Here is an 11,855-nt window from a genome sequence, read left to right as displayed (position 1 = left end):
GAGGATCATCTCTTCCCAACTGATGTATGAATAGTTTTCACTTTTCCCCATCTCCAAACGAGAAGCTATAACCCCTGAGACCAGCCAGCAATATGGCTGCACTTAACTTCAGCACGAGTGAATGGGATATCAGCTACTGCTACAACTGTGGATTGAAACCAGAAGTCCACTGAGAAACATCTTCAACTTCCTGTTTTCCTCTTGTTCTGGTTACAACCCAACTGCTACAGCTAATCTCATACTGAGCATCTTCAAAAAACCTTTAAAAACATTTGTCCAAAGAGTATTTACATATTCTGACACACATTTGTAGCCCCCATGATACATGCTTTACTTGTCAAGCACTCCAATCCCCCATTCACTTGTCATTTTGCCTTCTTCCTTTTGCAGGTAACCCCCAGAATTAAGGTATGGTCATTTGAAAAGAAAGTGCACTTTGGAATCCAACATCATTTCTAATCCTGACTCTTACTAGATGTGTGGCTTTAGGCAAATAATACAACCTTTTTGAACCTCAGTTTTCTCATCTGTAAAATCAGGATGATGGCAATCCCTCTTCTGCAGGGATATTGTAAGAATTACTTTAGCTAACGTATTCCCGTGCAGTGTGAAAGGCTTCACAGGTTGGTTTCTCTTCCCTCTTCACTCAGAATAAGGATCTCATGAACCATATCCACCATGGCAGCTTTCTCCACAGGAGAGCAATACTAGAGAATGCTGTTCTTCATTCACAAATCCAAACTTCCTGTCTTCGAAGTCCAGTCATAGTTAGTGGTAACTTTGATGTGTCAGGGGAAAAAAAAATATTTAGAGGAAACTAGATATCTTGTCTGCGTTGCAAGTTAACTACAAAGAAGGAAAGCAAGGTTCATTTTCAACAAGTTGAAAAAAATATATAAGCTAACAGCGAGATGACTATAACACAGACAAAGATATGGTCAAGGTAAAGCAAGAAGAAAAAGGAAACGTCCTTGGAAAAATGCTGTTCATGAGAAATCATTTGTGATGCTTTCTAAAATTTGAAATGTCTTCCTGAAACACTTCCTACAATCCCTCCCAGAGAACGGCTCCTCTTTTTGTTTGAATAGATAATATTCTTTTGTGGAACTAGTATCATGTTTTTAAAACACTGTTGGTTGCTGAGGCGACCTGATTGTGTGTGATAAAAAGAGCACATATCATTTCAGAGTAGTTACATGACTTCCCACAGAATTTGGAAGCTTTCTCAGCATATTGCTAGCATTGCTGCCTGACTCTTAGCAGTGGTTTATTTTCTGTTTTCCTCTGCAGCATTCTTCTGTAGTTTTGCTGAGGACAGGCTGCATCACCTGAGACTTTCTTGTTAGTGCCTCAGAAAGTTAAGGGAGAGCTAGAGAAGATAGAGCTGACAATAGGCCAGGAACAATGGTACTATCACCCAGAGCATCTGGGGTGAAGGTGGGAAGAAAAGCAGGTCTTCTAGGGTAGCCTAGAATGGTGACAGTGACATTCCAGAAGCAACCTGAAAAGGAGCCCCTGGGCAGAAAGCTTCATAGGGTCATCCACTGCACACAGTCCTGATATAAAAATTTAAAGACCTGATTCTCAGCCTAGTTCAAACCCTGTCTTCCTCTGAGAACTTGGACAAGTTTCCTAATGTCTCTGAGCCTCATTTTCTTATAAAGTGTAAAAATAATTTCCAAGTCCCTTCTTCAGTCTTAATCGTCTGTGATGGTAGGATTGTGAGTTAGATCAGGGCTTCTGTAAGTATGATCCAAAGACTTACCGGACAATTTAAATCCCCAGGTCTTGCCTCCAATCTTATAAATGAGAAGCTGTGGGTCTGAGGCTCCTCAATCTGCATTTTTTCCAAATTCTCCAAATAATGACTGGACATAATAAACGCAAGAATAGCTATAATGGAGTACACCTGGGAAAGCAAAGATTTCCCAGAAGGGTCTGAATGTCCGACTTCTGACCATATAGACCAGAGGCAGTTAAATTCTTCAGACAAATTGTTTAGAAAATTAATGGCTGCCCCCTTTGTGAGACACATTAGCCCCAGCAACATTGAGTGTCAGCCCCACACACACCCACAAATGCAGACAGGAGAATGAGAGTGTGTGCTAGAATGGAAACAGCAGCCATTCTCTGGCTGTTCCTGCCCAGACACTTCTAGGGAGGGTCTCCAGAACATGTTTTATTCATACCACATTAGATATATTAACTTTCTTGCTGATTGGGTTGTCAGGTCAAATATAAGGCATCCTGTTTTTTGGGTTTTGTGGTTTTTTTGTTTAGGGGGTTGGCAGGCTGAATCTGGCAAACCTACCTACAGATTGCTATCCCAGCCTGCAGGCAACATTACATAAAGGAGAAAGGGGAAAAAAACCTTGCCTCTCTCTATCAAGAAGGTATGTCATCTTTCTGGTCTGATCAGAAAAATTGACCTAAAATAAGAAAAAAATAAACAAAACAAGGCCCCCTTGCAGGGTGCCCCAGTCACATATCTAACCAGGTGCAAAAGAGAAGTGAGGCAATCGGAATTAACTTTCCAAAAAAACCATTTTCTCTTCTGCTTTGAGATCTCCCGAAACAATAACTTAAGTTTATAAACTCTTAAACTTCTTAGCTGGCTTTGCTCCAATTAACAACCCAGTGACATCAACATTTTGCAAGTAAATTCAGTATCCACTGTGAAGGTGGAAGAAACCTCAGCCTCTGTATAAAAATATAGTCAGTTCTAGCAACAACCTACAGCTTAAAAAGAGAGAGAAAGGGAGTAACAATGAGAATTCATCTCTTTCCCCCTCAAAAGAAATTTAAAAAGAAAAAAAGATTGGAAGACTGGATTGAGATAAAAGTAAAATGTGTGAAGCAGGGTAGCCAGCTGGATCTCACATTCCAGAGTCTTGAAGATTTAAGCCAAGTGATACGCTGACCCACACACAGTTCTGCTGGTCACATGGGAAAGACATTTGACTGAGACCAAGAAAACATAGCCAGGTTCTACAGAGAAGACAGTTAGTCCCAGATGTCCTAGCTCCCCAACTTTTCAATACGTTGATTTGAACTTCTTTTGTGTGCCTAAAGTTGTGATGATTCCTATTTTGGAGAAGTTCCCACTGAATCTAGGAAGAAAAGACGTGCACATTTGAAATTATTAGGGATGAAACCAAGTTTAACTGTGAAACAGAAGGGGAGAGATCAACGTGGGCTTGAAGTGTCAGTGAATCTGATGCTGGATACAGAATTTAAGATGAGTCTTGTTGGATGTGAAAATGAGGGCTAAAGCTATTTGGGGCTGAGAAATAAGGAAACACAAGTAGCAGAAATGAGAGTGCCATGTTGGAAGAAGGGAGGTGAGCAAAAGTATGTGCAGGGAACTGGTAGGAGTAGGTGCTGACCCAGACACCACTGGTAGGTCTACCATGTTCCCTTTGTCATCCACATTCCTACCTGGGACAGGTGGTACCAGGGAGAAGGGTTATGGTGCCCAGCCTTCCTCTCCATGGTGAACTAAGCCCTATTGAGATGAGCGGAGTCTTTGGGCTTCCCCAGAACCCTGATGCCAGAGTTGGAGATAGTGATGAAGGTTGACATGCCAAGAAAAAGTCACTCCTCTGATTTGGGGGCAGTGAATCTCTCTGATTATTCCAAGTAACAGATCTACCCTCATAAAGAAAATGGGGATCAGAAAAGGCTTTCATTTGGTATCCAGAAACCTCCCCAATTTGCTTTCTCCCCTCTGAGCAGAAGGCCCAGGTCACAGTCTTTCTTGCCGTTTTCCTCTGCCACAGTAGAAACTTTTTTAAGAAGGATTATATTTTTTCAAAATTGATAATGAGTAGAGAAGTCAGTGCTTAACTCCATAGATAATGGTAGAGTTTCAGGCAATAGTAAAGGAGATATTAAGCTTATTTAAAGTAGTCCATTGTCTAATGATGTCTGAAAGATATGTGAAAGGTCCTTTATCTAAGGCCCTCTCTGTCATTGAAATTTGCCATCAACTGGGGAAAAGAATTATCTCTCTAAATACATAAAAAATAGAAATAGTAACACACCACCCATTTGGGACTCCTAAATTGTGTTTCTTCATGGCTTCCTATCAAAAGCCAAGAGAGCAAGAGGTACAGTCTTCAACATAGTAGGAGCTCATTCTAAGCCTTTGTGATTACTGTATTTTCAAAGACATATTCATTTTTATTTTAAAAATCTTTATGGAATGCTCACTTTGTGCTGTCTCATTTGTCTGTTAGCACCTGCAGGAAAAAAGGGAGAGAGAGAGAGAGAGTACTATAGTGAGCAGGAGAGAGGGGAGGCTGACTACACAGTGACTGTCAAAATTTGATGGGTATAAGAAGTACTGGGGCACTTGTTGGGAAAGGAAACTCCTGGCCCCATCACCCAAATCTTCTGATTCAGTCCATCTGAGGTTAAGCACCTGAATCAACATTTTTGGTAGGTGACCCAGTTAATTCAGTTATAGGTGGTGCCTAGCCATGCTGAGAAGCATTACACAAGACAATGGCAGGATGTAGAAGTCAAGAATAAGAAAACTTAAAAGGAAATCAAGTAGACTGAGGCCACACATTGGTTAACCAAGAATCACAGAGATCTCAGTGGGCCAGGTCCAGGTCTGCCAACTGATAGCATCACAGGGACCACAGGTATGTTTTCCCCACATGTGTGAAATAGTCCATTCAGAAGCCACAAAGGAAAGCTCCATTTACTATGGAAGCAGATCAAAATGTCCGCAAGGAACATGACTGACAATACAGGAGTTGCCATAGCAACTGTGTGAGTTGAGCTGAGAAATTTATAGGCAAGAAAGAGGAGATGAAGAACTTGTGCTAGAGCTAATGTTGTGTGACTTGTAAAGGCCTTATGCTGTTATTTGCCGTAACCTGCTTTATATTTAAAATAGTTGGGAAGAAACCAAAAGGACAGAGGAGGAGTTCCTTCCAGGAATGGCTTCCAGGTTATAGCTGGTGGACAGCTGACTCATGAAGCGTTACTTGTCTTTTCATCAACCTGTTCCCAGAATTCCTAATAATGAAGACTTCACCAACTGATGAATGAATAAATTAAAAACAAACTCAAACACAATATTCAAATGCAAGGAAGATAAAGACAACTCTGGAAAATGACCACCACAGATTTTTATTTAATTAAAAATATTATACATGTTGTTGCATTTTCATGGAAAATAGTGAATTAAAAAACACCAACAGTGTTAGTTTTCAGAAACCCTCATCACCCTGTTCTGCCACCTGCTGCTGTTTTCTGTCCATGGCATTAACCATGTGTAAGGAATTGAGGCTCTCATGAAACTAGAGCTTCCTTGAAGTTCATACCTACAAGACTCCCAGAATGAGCCATTTACTTGACGATGGTGTTCTATGGAGTTAAATCAGCTACACCAGTCTTGACTCCCTGCAAACCTTTGAATGGTGCTAACATAAAAGACCAAAGCACATGTCAATACCAATTCAGCCTAGTGTGGCCACAGGAATCAGCTATGACCTCATCCAGTTCCCAAGCTAGTTACCAAGTGACCTTATATTCTACCTGGTGTATTAGTGTCCTGAGCCCCTCCATAAAACTTCCCCTGAACCTCTGGTAGGAAGACACTGCCATATAGTGTTTATATTAAAACCATCAGCAAATACACAAAAGCACATGTGGCCCCCATGCACAATACTATCAAATAAAAAATATATATTGGTACAATACAACCTTTGGAATCACTGGCTAACATATAGCCATGTGAGTATTTTTAAAGTCTTCATGTAATTCTACATTTAAGAAAAATAACACAAAAAGTTACCTTGAAAACATCACTTCAGCTATAAACTTCTCACATGTAAATACAAAGTGTGTACAATATCTCCTCTCCCTAGCTCCCCTTTCTTGTTTTCTTTGGACTGCACCACTCCCGAACCTATATCCCTGACCCCACATCATAATGCTGCATCCCCATGTTGCTCCCAAGTGACACTTTTACTAAAATTGGATCTGATGTGACAGAAACATCCTGGCTCTGTTTTCTTGCACCTTTGCTTTGAATCGTAGCACACTTCATTTGGGTTCTGCATCCAGCTTTATATTAAAGAGAGATGAATCCCCCCCAAAATATACAAACAAGCAAACATAGCTGGATAGTACAAAGTTTGAATTGCCTCAGCTCTGAGAAATTGGAAAATGTTCTTTCTTCTTCATAATGGTCTCTCAATTGATGGGAATAAAATAAGGCTGAAATTGCTTTTCACATTCTGGCTCTGTTGGGGGCATTTTCACATAGACCCCTGTAGTAAGAGGGCTTCTTTTCTTTAGCTGCCAAACACAAAAAGGAACAGTAATTATTATTAAGAAATACAGAAGCCATTTCTAGCCATAATGGGATTCAACAAATAATGGGTCCCTACTCCGTTGAAAAAGTGAATGTAAACATACAGAATTATAAGCCCCAGGAGATTTTCTTGATTCAGTCATTACAATTCACTTTAAATAAATCACTCAGTGCTACTGATGTAAAATAGCAACCATTTTCCCTGACTGCAAGAGAGGAGGAAGAGACTTTGAGAAAGCGTTAGAAAGGACACCCAAAATACCTATGGTAATTGACTACATCTTATCTGTGAGGGCAAGACTTTCATAAGATACTAAACTTCAGTTATTCTGTACTAGAACTGTATTTCTCATCTCTACTCCTCATAAACTTTTTACTGCTTTTTGTCTGTCTGCCTTAATTCCCAATTTTTATCACCTCCATAATTTGAGATTCTAGTCTACTGGTCTGTGTGGCAGTTTCTGGCAAATGAGGTAGGAAGAATCTACAGCAATAGAACAAGTTGAGTAGAAGATCTTGGAATCGAGTTGGGGGGAATGAGGATGTAGGGGAAGAGAGTAAGAGAGCCCTGGAAGGAGAAGGTTGTGGTGATAAAGCCAGCCATAGGCAGAGGGCGGCTGAATGAGACCATCAGAAAAAAATCCTGACAGGAGGCCTGATTTCATACCTCCATCTCTCCCAACAACTGCAATAAATAAAAACTGGCGTTCTTATTTACTGGGCTTGAGGGGAAAGCGAGACTTCCCATTTGAGCAGACTGGGTAATGGGGAACCCTGGACAGGACAGTTGTGTGGACAGCTATAGTTGGACAAGGAAGGCACAAGCAGGGTGGTACCAAGAGATAACTTCTGGGTGAAATAGAGGGATGTTAAGGGGGAGAGTAAAACCCATCCAGGTGGTCTTCTGTAGCAGTATTTGGCCCAACCTCATCTTATGTTTTAGGGTTATTAAGTACAACTTTCTTGAAGACAAAGAGCAAAACAGCTGCCCCGTGTTGTTCAAATGGTTACTCAAACTGAAACCCTGTTCAGAAGCACACAAACATTCAATGTCAAACACACTCATCTAAAATGTTAGTCATCTCGAAACCTCAAAGGCCAGTGCCAAGGGTTCTAGTGCATTCTTTACCACTGTCCTTCCTTTACCACTGTTCTTCATTTATTGCTTCATCTCCAGAAAACTGAACTCAACAGCGTCATTTGGTCAGTTGCTATCACTGAAGACATCCTCACCAAAAGTGGTGTGTTGTCAGCACTGCACTCACCATTTTGCTCAAAGAAACAGCTGTGATAAGGAAACTATAAAAAAACAGCCCCGAACTGACTGCTGCAAGGATCCAGAGGAGGAAATCAGAATCTGGGCAAGGTTCAGGATCTACAACAGAAAACAAAGCACAGTTTCCTTGAAACACTCTTTAAACTTTAAGGCCTACTCCCTTCACTAGTGAGAAAAGGAAGAGGTTCTGGAAGAGCTTCCAACCTTGGTGTCTACCCCTGAATAGTATTGCTAGTCCATAGGTAAGTCTGGCTGTTGGAGGGCACTTCCCGTAGAATGTCCTATCAGAGGCCCAGGGCCAAACTTCATGTTATCACTCCAGAATAAGGGCCTCAACCTCCAGTAGAAAAAAAAAAAAACACTAACCCCAACCCATTTTATTTTTAGTCAGAATGCTGAGTGGCCACCCGTATTAACCAGACTACCCAGTCTTATGCCAAAGAACTCTTAAAGAATTTCCATAATCCTAAAATGAACCACCTAAAGCTAAGGAACAAAACTGTTTTCATGCTAAGAAGACAGCAATCCAAAAGATGTTAGCTTAGTGATATGGATTTGCTCACCGATGACATAAATCTGGGTTCCATTGCCCATGCCTACATAGTAGGGTGGCGGGTACATGAGCTCCACCTTGCAGATGTAGAGCCCTGTGTCCATGGCCCTCAACCCTTGGATGGTGAGGTTCACTTTGTTTCCACTGGAGGTGCCAGTGCAGGTAGAATCATCTAGGAAGGCCAACTCATCCTCCACTGTGTATGTCGTGGCACAGACTTCAGTCACCTGGCTGCCGGCCTGCCGTAGCACTGTCACCCGGACCTCGGCGGCATTGCCTGAAGACCCATACTCACACACAAAGCTGGCAACACCTCGGCTGCTGGCCAGAACCACTGCAGGCTGGGCCACGTGCATCCCTAATAAGAGAAAATTAGAGGGAACTCAGTGAACCAATGCTCACCTACCACAAGGCTCAAGCAAAATCTCCAGCTAACCGAAGCTGATCTTTGATGGGTGCTCTCCAGCTTCACCTTTCAGCCCTTCTCTTCCTTCAACAAACACTCCCCATCCATTCCCTTCTCCCCCATCCCGTCCCCTCCATCTCTTAGCTGTCTTCCAGCTAATCTCCATCAGGTGTTTCCCTTTTGAACAAGAGTTTCCTGTAGCAGGAAATACATTGATGTGACAAACTGAAGGTTTGGTCCTACCATGAAATATGTGATTTGGGGCAAGTCATGCCTTCCCTGTAGCCTTCATTTTCCTTCACATTCAGTTAAGAAGGGATTAGGTCAGAGGATAACAGAGTGCCTTCCACCTCTGGTATTCTAAGGTTAAAATAGAACTATAGGAACTATAATGAGCAGTAGGAGAAATTTTGGAGGTTGAGGTACAGAATCTTGCCTTATTTCTCAGTACATAACTTATAAACTTCTGCTTATATTTACGTGGTCATGTACCTCTATCTGGCACAGTGGCTGAACCCTGGATCACTGTGCCAGCCAACACATTCCCTAGCATTATTATCAGAGAGAGAGATGCTGCTAGATGAAGGAAGCCACAGAGTAGAGGGCACCAGGTCGTTTCCTCTGTAGGCTGAGGCAACCCTGCTGTTAACTTCTGTGGGCTTCCCCTGCCACCGCCACCACCTCTTCCGCCAGTCTCTCTCCTTCACTCAAACATGCTCATGCTCCTTTGTTCTTTCTCCTTCTGGCTTTTACAGGATAAGGAAGGCCAGCTCTCCATTGAAAAAGACTTGTGTCATCTACAAAATGGTAGCTTCATGTCAAATTACCTTCCTATAACTAATTTGTCCCCTTTCTAGTCAACCACACACCTGACACTCCAAACTTGGATGATCCAAGTCACTCATTCTGATAAAATCCTTTGATATCTTACATACCATTGATTGCAAAAACAAATAAACTAAGTGGCATTTACATCCTCCATGATCTGATCCCAACCTATCACTCCAGTCTGAGTTTCTAGGACACCTCCTCCTGTGTATAAATCACTCTATAGAAATAACTCTATCACGAGTCCTTTTTCCCAAGTACGTGGACTGAGCAACATCTGTCCTCAGAAGAAAGAATAGAATGATAGCAGCCATTGCTATGGTTAATCCAGCAGCCCTGGCTGCCTAGATAACAGTCTTCTTCTACAACCCTCATCCCTGTCTATCAGAGCAACTTTGCACTGTTATAACTCCATTGTGGTATTTAATCAAGTTCTACCCAGTATTAAAATTTTTTGTGTACTAATCATACCTCTTGCAGCTTCTGTCTTTGGCTTATAAACTCCTGGGAGCCACCATTAGAATTTACCCACATGAGCACTCAATAATCTTTATTGTACTGACATTAAGCCCAAAGACAATTTTCCTGCCTTCCCCCAGGCAAATTCTCAGTTATCACCAGTAAATCTGGTCACACTCATTTTTCAGTGGAAGAATCTCAGTTACAGGTTGAGATAAATTTTCTACGAAGGAAAGGTAATTATTTCTAAGAGTATTTAATCTTTACATGTTCAAAATATGGAGAATAGGAAAATGCACATGAGTCTAAGAACGCTGGTAATAATTTATCAAATACCTTTTGAGCACCCAAGTATTTCATATAAACCACATGGTTTCTTAACTGAGACAGTCTAGAGAGAAATAAAGTTGAAATTCAGTGAAAATGTTCACCATTTTATGTTCTATAGCAAACCCAGTATTAACCTCTAAAGAGCTTTATTTCACTGAAAACTGGGGAATCTGCATCCAAAGTCCACAGATAGGTCAGGTGGCCATTAAGTATCTTGTGCCGAACAGACTGAGGGTTTTCACTGTTTTTTCTTTCTTTCTTTCTCTCCCCACCTTTTTGATTTACAATTTCAAACTGCTATCATTTTTTAAGTAATTAACTAGTTTATAGAATTGACTGAGGACCTTAAAACTTTGAATTGAGTAAAGGCGGCTTAAATTTTAAACAAGCTGATTCATTTATAAAAGTGAAGATCTTAAAATCTTAAATAAGGTAGGAAAGAAACTTAATGTGATTTGCTTAAATCTATCTTTTTAAAAAAGGAAATTCTTGAGTTCACCCTGATTCCAAGCTTAAATACATTAGGAGCTACGGATATCTTTCCTCTCTTATATTGCTTAACTTCACAGTATTTTATTCCAATCTGACAGAAGTTTCTGAAATTGCTCATCTCCCAAACCAACACAGATATATTCATTAAGCTCCTAGTCAATGCCTGGCGCTCCACTATGAGCCCTATCTTTGCTTATTTGCTGCTGCCAGATGTCTCCTGCCTGTCTTGGAATACAGAACCATCCAACCCAGGAGACTGGAGTTTTACCTTTAGTTTCTGGCTTTGTTATAAATCACTGTCCTTGACTGCTAAAAGAAATGAAACGCCGGTGTTAGAAACACCTCCTCCACCTTCATCCTGCAAAAGCCTCACTCACCTTTGGAGAAGACGGGGATAAATAGAAGAGAAAACAGAGCAGTGCAGGGCCAGGTCCTAGAAGACCGGTCCGGCTGAACCCCATGCCTCCGGAATCCGAAACAAGCCATGGCTTTATGGGAGCAATGTTCAGGTCTTCAGGAAGAAGAGTGAAACCTTTCAGGATCCTGAAGCTTTGATATGTGTTTGAACCCACACAGAATCAAGGACTTTATATAGCTGGCTTTGATCCCAGGTATGTACAATACATGTGCACACACAGAAGGCACCTGAATAGAAAGCCTTTTTGTTTTGGTTTTACGAGAAAGGAAGCCGTGGGTTTAGCTGTTACGTCGAAAAGATAACCTCAAACACTCAAAATAAAACTGAACAAAACAAGCCAATCCATGGATGGAAAATGCACTCAATTTGAAACTGAAGCTTCTTATTCACTTTGAGGATAAGTGGAGAATTGGAGAATTTCCTGGAGTGCAGGAGTCTCCTTAGGTCCCAATTTGTCCAGGTATCTAGGCATCTTTTACCAGCTAATTTACTCCATTCACATCTCTAAAATTGCTAATCTGCTGGTCTGAGCCTTGACCCATGACAACATTAGTCTGTGGACATTATTAATAAAAGCTCGGCATTCCCCATCCTGAGCAAGTTTACAAATAAAAGCTTATTTCTCCAAGCTCCATTTAACATTTTGTTAAGAGAAAATACCAAAATCATGAGAAATAAACAAATTTGCCTGATTTGCAGATTAGGAAATAATTCAGGTATTCTTGAAAGCCTTAACAAAGACAAAACAGGGTTGGAGAAGGT

The 11,855-nt window shown here is 41.1% G+C and overlaps 1 protein-coding gene across 2 annotated transcripts; it reads right to left on the bottom strand.

The window, feature by feature from the left end:
* Nucleotides 1-5,183: 5,183 nt before the first annotated feature.
* Nucleotides 5,184-11,252, bottom strand: CTLA4 (cytotoxic T-lymphocyte associated protein 4). Of its 2 annotated transcripts, XM_047723179.1 has the most exons (4): nt 11,053-11,252; nt 8,171-8,518; nt 7,597-7,706; nt 5,184-6,315 (listed from the first exon to the last, which is right to left on the bottom strand). In XM_047723179.1, exons 1-4 carry the CDS (start codon nt 11,159-11,161, stop codon nt 6,211-6,213), a joined length of 672 nt encoding a protein of 223 aa, XP_047579135.1. In that variant the 5' UTR covers nt 11,162-11,252; the 3' UTR covers nt 5,184-6,210. The 2 variants fall into 2 exon arrangements, with proteins under 2 accessions (XP_047579135.1, XP_047579136.1); XM_047723180.1 differs by lacking the exon at nt 7,597-7,706 and having other exon boundaries at nt 6,248-6,315.
* Between the last annotated feature and the right edge of the window lie 603 nt (nt 11,253-11,855).

Source organism: Lutra lutra, chromosome 3 (assembly GCF_902655055.1).
Source record: "Lutra lutra chromosome 3, mLutLut1.2, whole genome shotgun sequence".
Classification (NCBI taxonomy): domain Eukaryota; kingdom Metazoa; phylum Chordata; class Mammalia; order Carnivora; family Mustelidae; genus Lutra; species Lutra lutra.
The sequence above is the reverse complement of the archived record's forward strand: the minus strand, read 5'-3'. Positions and strand labels throughout refer to the sequence as shown.

What these genes read in the sequence shown, in the direction of transcription:
- CTLA4 (XM_047723179.1), bottom strand. Translation starts at nt 11,161, where the DNA reads ATGGCTTGTTTCGGATTCCGGAGGCATGGGGTTCAGCCGGACCGGTCT. An exon ending in AACCCAGATTTATGTCATCG is followed by an intron (nt 7,707 to 8,170) that starts GTGAGCAAATCC and finishes TTTCTGTTGTAG; the next exon opens with ATCCTGAACCTTGCCCAGAT. An exon ending in CTGTTTCTTTGAGCAAAATG is followed by an intron (nt 6,316 to 7,596) that starts GTGAGTGCAGTG and finishes TGTGTTTGGCAG; the next exon opens with CTAAAGAAAAGAAGCCCTCT.